General features: G+C 37.0%; 1 protein-coding gene across 1 annotated transcript in view; it reads left to right on the top strand.

Annotated features, from left to right (window-relative positions):
• The window catches only part of kdrl (kinase insert domain receptor like), a 59,504-nt gene extending 55,799 nt beyond the window's left edge, over window positions 1-3,705 (top strand). Inside the window, 1 exon segment of the mRNA XM_032555049.1 lies at window positions 1,075-3,705. Coding sequence (XP_032410940.1) covers window positions 1,075-1,258 — 184 coding nt within the window. The 3' untranslated portion in view covers window positions 1,259-3,705.
• The last annotated feature ends 12,251 nt before the right edge of the window (window positions 3,706-15,956 follow it).

Raw genomic sequence — 15,956 nt, 5'->3', positions numbered from 1 at the left:
ATAAATCTAACTTATTCCAACATTTTCAATAGAAAAACTCCACTCCACCACTGAGAAGGTAACATGTTGCGCTTTAATAACTGGTTTACCAGATAGTTTATTAATCAAGACCGAATTCCAGTTTGGTGTCGTGTCTTCCTCCTGCTGGGAGCTGACCCTTTACTCTGAAGGGAGAGGTTCTGGTCCAAGACAGAAACACTCAGTCATAATGTAGCAATAAAAGGAAGCAGAAAAACCTCAGGATGATTGATTATATCGAGCATAAAAACAGGGAGGTTTTTCTGGTTATAAGGATGGAAATGTTTAAAGGAAATTGGATCAAACAGGCTTCCAGGGGGACATTTTATTTCATGAAGGCATGGTTTTCTTTACAGTTATGCAAGTAAGGTCCATTAGTGGCATTAAAAACTCTTGATTGACAGCACTAAGACCCGCCTCCTGGCTCCGATTGGTTGTTTTTAATTAGCACTGGGAGAAGCCAGAGGAGCTGGATTATTTAACAGATTATCTGTCTCAGTATCAGAGGCGGCAGAGTATCCAAATGTTGCACTCAAATAAGAGTAACACTACTTCATCATATTTTTACTCAAGTAAAAGTAAAAAATATCCGTCCAAGAAATTACTCAGAAAGAATTTGATAAAAAGTCTACTCAAATTATCAGTCATTTAATAATTTAAAATTACATAATCATATAAGCCAAAATATAAAGCTGAGTGGAAAGTTTTGGTATTTTAAGTACGAAAATGACATTAATTCATATAAGTAGCAAAAAATAACAAAATCAGGCAAAAGAACATTTTTCCAAATCAGTTTCTTTCCATAAAGAACTTATGAAGTTTAACAAAAACTGCAGGTGTGGGCCTGTGTCTGGTGAATCTTTTTTAAAACATCAATCTAGAAACTTTACTCAAGTAAAAGTAAAACTAACAAAATACTCCTAAAAGTACATTTTTACAGAAAAGTTGCTCAAGTAAAAGTAACTAACTATTATCCAACTCTTCACTGTTTATAAAAGTTGATTACTTTAAATAAAACTAAAACCTTATTTTGTGTTTTCCTTTCTCTGTTTTCAGGATGAAGGCAGTGAGTAAGAGCAAAGAGTCGGTGCTGAACGACCCGGAGAAGGACAAGTTCCTGCCCACCGTCCCGCCGCTGGACTTCAGTCTGGACGACTCGGCTCTGGACGTCAGCCTGGAGTGTCACAGCCCGCCGCCTGACTACAACTCCGTGGTGCGCTACTCCACGCCTCCCGTGTAGCCTCCGCCCGAACCCCACCGGAGGATCCGAGAGTGGAAGCGTCAAGGCCTCGGCTTTGTTCCCCCCGTGCGTCAGCGGCCGGGGAGGAAAAGACAAGATTCCCTTTTCATGGACTCTGAAGTGACTCAGCTCCACTGCTCTCCCCTGTGGATCTCTGGATTGTTGATTCCTGGGGTTTTTTGGGTTTTTTTCCACATGTTGGCTTCTTGTTAATGCTGCTGGTCTGTCCCAACCTTCACTGAAAACAGCTGAAAACAGCCTCAGGTATTTCTGTGATCTACTGTGAAACAAACCGCATTGATCCCGACTTGACCCCAGATAATAACGATCCACAAAGAAGAGTTAAACCCAAGAAGGAATAAAATAATCTTAGAAAAAATCTATCTTTTAACAATGTAGCATAAACTGGTGGAAAATTTACGTTCTTTTATGGTCATAGTAAATAAACCTATATGGAGCATTTAGACTTAATTTACGTTTGTTTTTTTGTTTTTTTATTACTGCGTCTTATGACTGGGTGATAAATCAGTTTTATTGACTAATCAAAATTTTGTTTTTTGAAGATTTAATTTTTGGAAAATCAGATTTTTTTTTTTTTTTTTTTTTACCAAAGCACTCGTGTTTATTTGGGCTGTGAATTCAGGTAAAATCTACGACGAATTGTTATTGTTAATTGTTGCAGGCTAAATATTTTTAGTACGAGAATAAAGTTGTAGTCATGGTAATAGAGTAAAGTTGTACGACAATAAAGTCGAAATATCATGAGAATAATGTCAATATTAGCAGAATACAGTCGTAAAATAAGAGAACAAAGTTGTAATTTTATGAAAACAAAAATTAAAATGAGAAATGTTGAGAATATCATAAAAAAATAAGGAAATACTTCATCTTTTAAAATCAGCATCAAATTACCAATAGCAGAAGTTTAAGCAATCAAATTTATAAGAAAAAACAGACAAACTGAGCCACTCACATCACATTTTTATATCTCTGGAAGCTTTTTACTAAAAAATTACTTTTTATCATAATTTTCAAACTTGTTCTGGTAAAACTGCATTTTTATTCTACTAATAATAATTCTGCCTATTTTCTCATAATTAAACAAAAATCCTTGTAAAATAATATACAAATATTACTGCTAGGTTGGATTTGTCCACATTCTTTTGAATGTGAGATTTGAATTCACTCTAATCTACAAAAGAAGATTAATTTATTCTAAGGGTTTTTATGCCAGGAGAGCACTAAAGGTGGTATCCTAAACTACTGCACAAAATAAAAAAAATAGAGGACATTCACGTCTGAAATCTCTGTTTGAGGTGTGATTTTATACAAAAAAAATTAAAAAGTTGCTGATTGAACTCAGGTCTACCCATACAGGAAACGGTTTATTTGTTTGCTTTGCTGTTCAGAGTTTTAAAACTCCCAGGTTAATGAAGGAAACAGGGTTCAGATGTTACCTTACAGCGAAACATTTATATGATTTCCTCCTCCTGTTTGGTGCGAATTAAACGCTGCACTGCTATTTTATTTCTCCTTCTTTGTTCTGGCCTAAAATACGATTTGTATATCAACACATGTAATTAGAACAAATCTTCATAGGAACATTTGATCCAAAAAGTACTAGGAAGTTGTATATTTATGTAGAGATTGCAAACACTGTCACCCGTTGTTTCGCTTTTCACCCAGATTTAACGGTTAACTAAAGGATATTTTCCAGATCAGGTTTTCTGATGTTTTCCCGTGTTTCATTCCTGTTTTTGTTCAACTGTAGGAAATCTCCTCGTAAACAGGTGAGCAGGTTGTTCTCTCTGAGCCTCGTTTTGCAAAGTTTCCACCGCTGGCTGCACAAACTTTCAGTCAGCAGCAACAGCTCAGTCTGGTTTCGTAACATCTGCATGGAAACATGGAGTGGAAGTTTAGAGCTATGTTGTGTTCAATTACCACTAAAAATACAGTATTTGTGAGTAAAAATGAATTTATGTTTTTTCAGATGAAGTGGGAACAATTATGCACTGACACCAAGTGATATCAAGTAAATGTATTTTGTATTGTTACTGTATTTTATTGAGACAGTGTTGTTTGTTGTAGGTGACATTTTTTGCAAAGATTTTAGATGCATTGTTTATATTTAACCCATATCTATATAGTAGGAAGTTAACGTTTGCAGTATTTGGTGTGTTATGTCTTTTTTATATATATTTGCTTTGTGCTTAAAGGATCATCCTTTCCGTCCGAATAGATCACGCCTCACTTGTTTAGCTCATTTCTCCCTCTTGAACATTTCACCCTCACTGTAATAGGAAAAGTTGGCTTTATTGCATTTATTTGTGACTCAAACCCACACGGAGCGCTACAGCTTAGATTTATTAACGTGTAATGCTACCCAACACTGTTAACAGAGTGTATGAAGTAAATAAATGAATAAAGATTTATATATTTATACAGTCGTTCTATTCCTGACTCCATTCTTGGGGAAAAAAAAAAATTTTTATGAATCACTTTGCTGTGGAAACTGGGTGCAGACCGCTGTGACTCAAAGAGGAGAGGCTCTTTCCTGCTGCGGATGAGTTTTGATATTTCATTTTGGTCTCAAAGGGTTTTTATATTTTTATATCTTGTTCACCAGAAAAGTTACAAGTCTTGATAGCATCAGGGTCCTGACACACTCTGGAGACATTTTAATTTTGATTTAAGAATCACATTCTGCTTTATTGACCCAGTTTGTACACAAAAAAGTTAACATATTAACACCAAGTCAATGTCATGTTTATTTTACATGATAAAACCAGAGAGCATTGTTATTTAAATAATTTAAGATTTATATTTATACAGTATAATTACAGTATTTTACAGAAGAAGAAGACCAGGAAGATTTAAGGTAATGGCGTCAATGGTAGCTCAGTTTTTGTAAATGCCGTTCCTTACCGTCGATCTAAAGTTACAGTGAGTGTCCAGCAGGTGTGGGATCTGCAGAGTTGTTAATGGCTAAAAAGTGCTGAAAAATCTCCAGCTTTGACTCTGGAAGAGCACAGAGTTTTGACATGAACACATAGGAACTACTACGTACTACTAACATACACACTTGTCAGCAAGTTTGTCACCTACATCTGTGAAATTACTTAACATAAAAAACGACCAACTCAGCCAATCGCATGGCAGCAACTCAGATTTAATAAAACAGAACACACCTGCTGTCATTAGCATCGTTTGTAATTAGCATACATTATACCAGTGCTATTATGCCTACTGATTTTAACCTTACAGGAGTAACAAAGTTTTTAAAAAATTCATTTGGATTTTGAAATGCAGAGTGGTATCTTATGTTAACTATTTGAAAGTAACATCAGCTGATAAACACTAAATTTAATAACTTATATTTCCTAAATAGTGGCAGCAGCCATCAACAGAAAGAGATTAATCATTATTATTTACATTATTATTTATAAAAACAATACAGAAATTGTTTTTCCATGTGTAATAGCATTTAGGTTGCAATATTCAATGTTCTCTCAAATATATGTACATTTCCCTTGGGGGGCCGTGATCTAGTGTGTCTACATATTTTCTTTTTGTTGGTCTCAAAGCCACAGGTTTGCTATGCATTGCACACATTTACCTATTAAAATGGCGTGGGTCACTTCTGCTTCAGACTTGTGGGAACTAAGAATAAACATTTAGGAGCTAACTTAATTTTCACTTTTTACTGAAAAAATAAGAAATTGTACATTTTTATGGCAAAAATCCAACCTGAGAAAAAGAAATACTTTCAGTATGAAAGATTTTCCTACTAATTGCCTCCCTGACCTTCCAAACTTATCATCAAACCTCTTGGGACTGTGATGCAGACAGTGCATTAGATGAGAAGACTGCAGTCCAGCCTGTTGACTCAATAAACCAAAGGTTTGTCTGGGCTGAAGTGTGGGCCCGGCTCCTGGTCCTCGGATTGTGGAAGACTCACTTCCTAGTTATGACAAGGTGTCGGCAGCCTGTCTGTTCCTCGGGACATTGTCCGGCTCCAAGCAGAAAGGAAGGAACTCTTAATCATCCTGGTCACGACCGGAGGGCGCCACACACTGGCCTTCCTCTGGAGACACTTTTTACCGGCACTAGGTGTGTCCAAGTGAGGGGACCTCACACACACACACACACACACACTAGGGGACATGGGTCATTGACTGTCCCCTGTTGTCCCTTGCTGTGTTTACAGTAACTTGTGTGCCAACCATTGGATCTGAACGCATGTCAACACCTTCCTCTGCAGACTATTTCAGGAATATAAGATGCAAACAAACAGGGGAAGGATGTAGGAGAAGAGCGGGGTTTGTGACTGTCATGTTTTTTTCTGTCTTTTGCATCTGATGCAGTGATTTTCCATTCCTGTGCAGGTTGGAGGATCATCTCCAGAGGGACGGCACTGCTTCTCAGTTAAAGATTTAAGAAAACTTAGTCAAAGGTTGCAAATACGATTATCTTGCTGCTGTGTGTTGGGGAAGCAGCATCAGAGCCAGCGACTCTAATAGACTAGACAAAATCATCAGGAAAGCTGGCTCTGTACTGGGACTAAGGCTGGAGTCCCTGGAAACTGTGGTGGAGAGGAGGACACTGAAGAAGGTTCTGTCTATTATGGACAATAAACAGCACCCTCTCCACCACATAGTGGACAGACAGCGGAGCACCTTCTCACATAGACTGCTCCAGCTCCGCTGTCGTAGGGACAGATACAGAAAATCCTTCCTGCCACATGCCATCTCACTGTACAATAAAAGCTAAATCATTGTTCTGCACTAATCAGTCCAATTTTGCACAACTGCACTGTGGCACACTTGCTGTACATATATTTACATATACATACTGTATCTGCATTTTTTGAATCTTTGCAAGGACTGCTCTAAGTTGCTTTTTATATTGACAGCATGTTATATTTTATTTTTATTTTTGTCTACAATTGCTACTCAGTGGTGGTTGTTGTGTGTCTTGTTTCTATGCTGCTGTAACTGCGAAGTAATTTCCCTGCTGGGATGAATAAAGTAATTCTATTCTATTCTATTATATTCTATTGTCTTGCTTGTGCCCCCAAAAGAGGAACATGTTTTGGAGTAAATTGTCCAAATCAACTCCAGAATAAAACCAAAACACTTTGTAAAGTTGCTGGATGAAGCCAGTAAGACAGAGTTATGAGTCCATACCAACATCGGCTGAAAAATGAAGAAGACATCACTCTAAAAGCAAGTCACAAAGCTACTTTACAGTTTACAAATGCACTCAGGCACAAAGACTTCAACTTGAAAGAAAAGTCAAAGTTTGTAATATTTGGAGAAAGAAAGAGGAAATATTGCCACCTGAAAATAGCTTGTTAACTATGAAGTACGGAGGTGGCAGCATCATGATGTGTTTTGCCACAAAAGGAGATGGTGCACGTCATTTAAAATACTGCATCATAAGGAAATAACAGAGTTTGGTAACTAATTACATTTATTCAAGTTGCATTTTGGAAATAATTTACTTTTAGAACTGCTTGTACTACACTGTACTTTTTACTTTTATTTTATAATAAAATATTTCTACTCTTGAGTAAAAGTTCTGGATTTTCTACCCACTGAATGAAAAACAAACATGTTTTAACCATAAATTCACCAGACACAGACACAGACCGGCAGTTTTTGTTAAAGTTTCACAAGCTTTTTATTGAAAGAAACTGATCTGGAAAAATGTTTTCTTATTTGCCTGATTTTGTTGATATAATTGTTATTATGTAATTATGTCAGTTATATTAATTATTGTCATTTTGGTCCATCTAATGATGTAATTTTTAAATACTAAATGATATTTTGATCACTTGAGTCGCCTTTTTACCAAATACTTGAGTAATTTCTTGAACAGCTACTTTCTACTTTTACTCAAGTAAAATATGTCGATGTAGAGCTACTACAAAATTATTCAACCTGATAATAATAATTATATGAAAGTTTAACAATAAATATAGTTCAAATTGAATCATTTAAAGAAATCTTTATCAGCCCAAAAACAAGTATTGTAAAGTTTTTAAGAGAAATGTAAAGCCATTATAAATAAAAACCATCTACAAACATAATCTTTATTTTAGTCTGCTTTTCTAAAAATATATAATTTCTCATTAGGAATTCATCTGACTCGACAGCACAGCAGCACTTAAAAAATAAATTAAAATTACACTGACTATTTTCCTCCAAGGTGTCTTCACAATAGTTAGAAGATATGTTGCCTTTTTCTAAAATGCACTGCCATCCTGTGGCCTGCAGGACAATTACGTTAGTAAGTGATCATCATTGGCTGTGAGGCGTTTGATTGTGTTTTCCTCATTTAACAATAACACTCATGATCCCCTTCACCCCACTCCCACTTCCCTCTGACCGCTTCCACAGCCTCTTCCCAAAGCAAACAGAGCTGCAAAAACACTCCATTAATCACACAAAAGGAACCATTAATGAATTCAGAGAACATTTGAAGTTACAATTTAATAAGAAGTGAAAGAGAAACATCTGGGATGCGGCTTGTATTTCCGTCTAACAGAGGCTTTTTATGCAAAAAATGTTTTTTTAAAAAAAGAGGATGAAAGGAAGAAAATTAAACGTCAACTCCCTGGAGACAGAAACGCCCACACAATGACATTCCCAGATCCCACAGAGGCAGATGAGCGGCGGGTTAACCACGTTCACACCTCTCACCTAAATTCATAACAATGAGTTTGGTACTTTCCCATGAAAACTCCAAACTTTAACCCAGCCTCAGGTAGCCGAGGCAACAACTCATTACGCTAAATAAAGAGTTTATCTGGAAAAAGGAAAAAACATCAGCAGTGTACAAAAACATCTGTGGAGATTGAAGCAAGAACAACATCTTGTACTTCGACCTATGACCTTTAAAGGCTCTCTGCTCTCCTGCCAATTTCTGCAGGCCACCTGAATTTTACAACATGACCCCCAAATGAACTTATTTCAACCAAAATTAATGTTTTCTAGATTGCTGCTCATTACATTCACACGAAGGCCAGCTGCAGCTTCTTGTTCGACAAAAATGAGACCATAAAGGTTAATAAATTTTAAAATAATCCAAATTTAATAATTATGTCAGAGTTAATTAACACAACTCTTGTGTCTGGCTGATCTTGGATCACTTTTATTCATTGGCTGGTATTTTTGTCCAGTTTTTAATGCAAATATCTTAGTGCACCTGAAATAAGACAAAACAAACTTACAATTAACTTTTCAGCAAGATATAGAAGCTTAATTTAAGTAAATAATTCCTCAATATTGATGAAAAAGTACTTGACATTTTTTCCATCTTGTAAGTGAAAAAATCTGCCAGTGGAAGCAGTACTTTTTTAAAAATCCATATAAATGAATTATTTACTTAAAAGTAGCTCCTATATCTTGCTGGAAAATTACTTGAAAGTTATTTTTGTCCTATTTCAAGCTTATTAAATATTTAGATTAGAATTAGACCCAAAATAGTTGTTAAGATTTTGGATATGAGATTCTTTTTCATTTTTAGTGAATAGTTTGATTTCAACAAAATCTACGGTCACTAATTATGAATAGTGAGTTCTTTCAATGCTCAAATAAACATGCACATTTTGTCCATTTTTAAATTAACTAACTCCGGTGCACATTATTTTGAGCAGGAACACACCGATTCTAGTAACTGGATGATATTTATGCCTTTACCATGTGGTATTTTTATACTATTTTTATGTATTTTAAGAGTCTATTTGCTTTGATTGATTGAATGAGATGATATTTACTCAGTGAGGAAACATAATGCAGCTCAAACATCTGCAACTCCTGTAAAGCCCCACTTTTCTTGTTTCAAATACTTTTAAATGAAAACCAAAAACTGAAACCAAGTAATGAAAGAAATTATCCAACTCAGTGTGATCCAACCACACACATCACCAAAGATCTGCACTGCAATCCATCAGTCAAATGTGAACAAAACTTCAAAAATAATCTTTTAAAGCTTCTTGATTGCCTTCTTGTGTCTGCAGAAATACTTTACCCCAAAGAACATATTTTTGTCACCAAAACTTATAAAAAATATTTCAAAAAACTTTAAAGCAAGCTGCATTTTTATGAAGCATCAGTTAACCCAAACAAACTGCTTAATATTTCCTTTCTGACAGATTTATGGTCGTTTCTGCCACATAACTGCAAAGCAATTGGATGCAACAAGGATGAAAGGAGAAGGGATCGCCAGTCACCGCGCAATAACGGCTTGAGGCTGGAAACACGACCATGAGGGTCTGCTGCTGCACATTTTGTTTAAATTCACCAAACATGCAGACAGAAGCAGCAGAGAAAGAAAGAGAGAGAAAGAGAGGCATTAACACTGCAGACATGCATCTGAGCAACAACACAACTCCATCATGTTTGCATTAATGATGCCACTATGGCTGCAGCGTCTGGTCCCTAGGTCCTGCTGGTGCAGGAACACTCAGTACGCCTCCTTTGCCCCCTACCAGGAAGGTAAACAATAGGGTGAACTGGTGTTCACTGCGCAATGTATGTGTGGGAGCAAAAACAGCTCAACTTCAGCATCAAATGTTTCTACATCTGCAAAGTTTAAAGGGGCAGTCTTAAGTGTTTTCCAGACACATAATCCACAAATATTACTTAAATAAATTCAAACCCTTGAAATTGGGCCTCTGTCTCTTTAAAAGGTCCTGCTCATTCTTAAACTCCGCCTTCAGGAAGTCATCACAACATGGCTCCTCTATTAATCCTTTAACAACATTTTTACCAGCGTTTCACTGAGAAGTGGCTCCTATAATGAGCACAGCAGTTCCACCAGGTGTTTGCTAATTGCTGCTGGCTAGTCTGTAGGAGCTGATTGGGTGAGGGCTGCTCTGTGAAGCAGAAACTTCAGCTCTGAGGAGGAGCTGCGTCTTAAAGGCGGAGCTAGGTCCACCCAGGTGTTCTTTACAGCTGAATGGTTGCCATGGAGATGACAGAATTTCTCAAACATGCATGAAAAAATCAAAGCAACACTAAAGGGAAGGTTTTTGATGAGGGAATAACTTTATAACATAATGTAAAGCTCAGAAAGTTGATTTTACATAAAACTGCCCCTTTAAAGAGTCATCACAACAACAAATTAAATAATCAAAGTTCAGTTTTATTAGATTTGTATCAGATTCTGAATCCCAATCAGGTAGCAGAAACAGAAAAAAAAAAAAACCTCAAAGAATAACCAAATATTAATAGGTGTTTTAATCTGTTTGCATCTCTGGTTTACAAACCTGTTAGTAAAGCAACAGGTAGATTCAGATGTTCCCTTCAACAATAAAGAAGTTTCAAATGTAATATTTACAAAAAACAATAAAGTCCGAATTGCTGCAACAGAAATACTTCCCCTACAAACAGACATATAAACTGGAAAGTCTGCGGATGATTTGATTTTTACGGCCAACCACGTCGATGAACAGCCAAAACCACCGAGGCTTCCACCCCTGCCTTGTAACGTCTTCCACCAGCGAGCCAGACAGCTGCAACTCCTTTATTTAATCAGTAACATCCAGCACACAGACTGTTTGGGGTTGTTTTAACCCCACATACCCACATCTAAAAATATTTCTCAGAAAATCATTTGTTTTCGTCAGTATGAGTAAATTCCATTCCGGCCAACTGGTTGTTGTTTTCTTTTTTTTTTCTATTTTAAAATATGACTGTACAAAATGTTCTAGAAGTGCTTTTTTGTTGTTGTTGTTTACTAATTAGTTTGTTTACTTATTTGATTTGCTGATAACAAATTTTATGTGGAGTTCACACATGTTTTGAATCCGATAAGTAACAAACAAGCACATGATGACATATTTTCTCTTTCTGTAATACATTTCTTTGAGAGTAACATTTCCTCATGTTTATCTCTAGCAATAATTTACATATTGATGGAATATATTACACAACAAAAACTGTAAGCAATTAAAGGAAAAAAGAATATTTGAGTCTGTTGCTGTCAGTAAAACAGCCCATAAGCAAAGTACTTGGCTCGTGTTTCCACGTCTTTCTATGCAGACGTTTTACATTAGATATTAAAACTCATCACCGGTACCTCTGCGTCAAATAGTTGACGCAGATACTAGTTACTAGTTTACCTCCTTTCCTGTGGTCACTTCTCAAACATCTATAAGTTATACTGTACAGGTATTATTAACTTAATATTTAGTTAATAATAACTGAATGTATTAAGTTAACTTAATACCTTAAGTTATATATAACTTATTATTATTAATTAAGTCACATTTACTATTAATATTATATATATAATATTAATAGTATATGTGACTTAATAATAATAAGTTATTAATAATTTACATTAACAAGTTCTTAAGTAATTAACTTAAGTTAAAACTAACTTATCAACTTAATGAGTCAATAATAACTTATTTAGCTAATAAGTTAACTTCATAACTTAACATAACTTAATTTATTAACTTAAGTTACTTAAGTTATTAAGTCTGTCCATGCCCTATTGTTTTATCTTCTGCAATAGATGCATAAAACACTGTTTTAAATCAAACACCTGTCATAAAAAAAAACTTTGCAGGTGAAATTATTTGCAATTATTTGCAAATTATTTGCAGGTGAAAGCACCATTTAGAGAGAAAAAAAGTAATTTTGTATCTTAAAATGAATACTTCACACAGCTTCACAATGACAATAAAAAACAGCTTTGGATTTTTAAAGAAATCAATTTCTAACTAAATTGACATTTTTCACACAGCTGAATGAAGCCGAGGCATAGATTCAAACTGGAAGACTCTTCATCTTCCTCTTCTCCGATCATCAGGGTTCAATCCTTCATAAAGCCCGGCGATTTCTACACAACCTCCCATGACCTTACAATCTGCCGTAAGGTCATGATGCCTCTTTGTAGAGATCCCGGGCCTTCCTTCTTTTTCCGTCCTCCTCTTCTCTTTTTATTTAGAAAGCTCCTGCTGTTCGGATCCACTTTCTCCTCTTTCTCTGCTCTGATCAGGAGGATCTCAGTGATGGTGGAGATGAAGCTTCTTGTTTCATCTCTACCAACGCCCTGCAAGGCTCCTCATGCCTTTGCAGTCCCTCTCAAAGGCTTGGCAGGCATTCTTATCTTTCCCTACTGCAGTGCTTCTCAATTCCAGTCCTCAGGCCCCCCTGGTCTGCATGTTTTAGATGTGCCTCTGTTCCAGAACAGCTGATCCAAATGATTGCATGACCTCTGTTAATCACCCACAGGTGTGTGGCAGAAGGGAATAATCTACAACATGCAGAGCAGAGGGGCCTGAGGACAGGAGTTGAGAAACACTGCCCTACTGACATCTCTACATGCACCTTCCTTATACCCTCGAAGGCATCATTGTCCCTTTGCTATTTTCGTCATCTCAGTTTTTCTCGTATTATTATTCTGCAGGCACCCATTTACCTTTCCCTTTACTCACCTTTGCAGGCTCATTCAGCTCATTTCTTCCCTTTCGATTCTCAAGCAGTCTATACCTATTCTTCTCTGCAGGTACGCTTGTCTTTTCCTCTGGTCATCTTCTCAAGCATTCTTTATCTCATCCGACCTTAACTCGGTCCCGGTTCCCTCTTTCATTTGATTTTTAGGGAAATCAAATGTCTCTAATCCTTCTCTGCAGCGGCTCATCCTCTCTGACGGAGGTTACCAGAGAGGATGAGCCACGTCTTCTGCCGGGGTCAAAGAGCCAACGATTATCTGTCAAATAAACTTTCTGAAAACCACTTTCTCTCTTCATGAGTCTTTGCAGGTCAAAATGAAGTCTGGGCATAAATTCAAACTGGAAGACTCTTCATCTCACCTGTCCAGCCAATCACCTCGTCATGCTCATCCTCCATAAACTTTCTAATAGCTACTTTCACTCTGTGTGAGTCTTTCCTTGAAATACATCTATATCAAAGATGTAGCAAATTTTACCTCTGACTTCTTAGCACTAGAGAAAAATGTGCAATTATTTCTACTCTCATTGCTATTTTTTCAGAGGAACAACCTCCTCTTGGTGTTCTTCTCCAGGTCTCTTATTTAGTGAAAGTGTGTGTCAATGTTTTAACAGCACGAGAAAAGAATCTTCTGAAAGAATTGCCTTTCTTTTCCTGGTGCTTCTTCAGTTCATTTTCAAAACATGACACAACTACATTGTCGACTAAATTATGTTCGATAAGGGCCAGCGTCCTTCCAGAGGAGCAGCCTAAAGTTTCAGTGATGTTCTTGAAAACTGTCTGGCACAGACGAGGAATGCATTTCTCCTTAATCTGAAATTCCTGTCTCTCAACTCTCGCCCAGATTTTCCCCACAACTCGTTCCTCCGTGGCTTCCAGGTGATCAGGAAAGCAACACGTCTTTGCCTTCTTGATGCTTCTAGACATCAACGACTTCACGAAAAGCCGAACTGTATCTTTCCTGTATTTCTCAGACACCCCATCCACTGGAATGTCTGAGAATTTCTCTGAGGAAAGTTTTGACTTTTTCAGATTCTCGATTTTTCTCCTCATTGCCAGAAGTTCCTGGATCAAGATGGTGACGTGTTGGATCAAACTATTAAATCTTACATTCACCTGGAGCCACTGTGTGGGGTTTTCTTTGTCCAAAGGAGATGTTGCCGCCGATATTACATGTTTTAAGAAAAGGATGTTAAACATCTCCGTACTCTCTGTCTGGAAGTGCTCTTCGATGTCCAGGACTCGAGCAAAAGCCTGAGAAATGATGTTGCCCATTATTGCTTTCAAGTCTTTGTAATCGTATTGGCAGTTCTTGATGATGTCCAAAACCACATCTGAACAGACCTGTGTCATGTAGTGCACCAGATCTGCTATCCGTTCTCTGATGCTTACATCTGGACATCCAGATGCCAGATCTTCCCACTTTCCTTCTGGAATACAGTGGATAAACTCATCGATGGCAGGAATCACAGAGTCGTCCACTATGACCTGGAGCGCATTTCTCAGTACAGTTGAAAAACCCATCTTGCTGGCGAACACTAGAATCTGCTACCACTAGAACCGACTTTGAATGTGGGAGAATTTTAGCTAAAGGAGTCTTATAAACCCGTCCACCTGTTACGTAACAGGGCGGAACGTGACATCACGCCGTCAGCACAGCTGTGATGTAATTCACCTACAATTTTTTTTTTTTTTTTTACAAATTCTGCTTTGGAATGATGCAGACACGGCTATGGTGGTCATGTGACGTCACACTTCTGTGAAATTTGTAACTAGGCAGCTGCCAAGGAGTTGCTATGACAACAATAAGCGGAGCTCTCGCCTGTTCATACCTAATTTACAAACAACCTAAGTACATTACAACTATTATTATTACAATCCTTGAGTACTCTACCACCTCTCTGTAATGCTAAGATAAATAGCGCTTACCGTCGTACTTACTGCCAAGCTAGCAAAATTAGCTTAGCTGAGGTAGCTTTTATCTACACGCTAACACGGACATGTAGCCTACATGTATGTTACATGTACTTACTCTGCCGGTCACCAGAACCTTGCTATTCACAGGAAGAGTTCGTACGTCCTTTAAAAGCAGTTTAAACACTGCCACTCTTCCAGTTCATTATGAACTACGTCATAGTAAGAGATCGAGGCAGCTTGGACCCATCTTCTAATGTTTTCATTCTCTGTCTCATACGGGTCGATTCCGACAGCAGCGATTTTGTTGATATATATTTCTCTCGCACGCTGGTAAAGAGTTTCAATATTTTTTCTGTTCGTTGGTCGGGAAGCCATGGTTTATCTACGTTTTGCTCTGCGCTTGCCTACTAAGGTGGCGCGGATCACTTCCGGTTCAGATATACTTGTGGGAACTATATTTCGAAATGGTGCGTGTTTAAATACATTAAATAAGGAGAATGGCGCTCCGACTTTAAAAAAAGTTAATTAAACTACTCATGTAATTATTCCATTCCATTGATTGATGTTTCACAATAAGTTATTGCACTGAAGTAGATCTACTTCTGTTTTGGACATTAGAAATGAGACATTCTGCAGTGCCTTAATTTGATCACTTGATGGCAGTGTTGCACTGTTTTACTGTTCTTCACGGACAGAAAATAATTTACTTTAACTAAACCAAAGGATTGTAATACAAAAAAGAAAGAAAAAACAATGATACAGTATTTTACGATTCATAATAATAAGAAATATAAACAGTATAAACAATTTAACATGTATATGCTATATTCCTTCCCGTGTGTTTGTCTTGTTCTCTTGAAAACAACATGAAAACAGATATTAACGGCAGTTCACAGACCATGGAAGGGTGGAGCTGGGGAAGGAATACCAGTTTTCCATCTGCTGTATCCGAGGGTGCTAACTGAAAAGTTAGTGGAAGGAAAAACTTTGTCAAAAAAAGTTTCCAGGCAAAAGCAAAAACGTTTAGAGGATTATGAGACAAAGACCATTTAAGAGATTCATGAGGCATCGATTGCAGCCAGAGTCTGAGCATTAACAACACAGATGAATGCAGAACATGCATGACACCTTTCACATCAAGGGGCTTTTTTCCCCCAGAAGCTCTTGGGAACTGTCCACAATACCAAAAACACTGCTGTTAAAGTTTCCTGAGAGTTTTACTCTCTGAATTTAATTATCAAATTAGTTTTAACTTATTTTATCATAATGCAATTTATTGAGATATTCCTGTATTTTTAAGTCCTATACATCAT

This window comes from Xiphophorus hellerii, chromosome 23 (assembly GCF_003331165.1).
Source record: "Xiphophorus hellerii strain 12219 chromosome 23, Xiphophorus_hellerii-4.1, whole genome shotgun sequence".
NCBI classification, from domain to species: domain Eukaryota; kingdom Metazoa; phylum Chordata; class Actinopteri; order Cyprinodontiformes; family Poeciliidae; genus Xiphophorus; species Xiphophorus hellerii.
The sequence above is the reverse complement of the archived record's forward strand: the minus strand, read 5'-3'. Positions and strand labels throughout refer to the sequence as shown.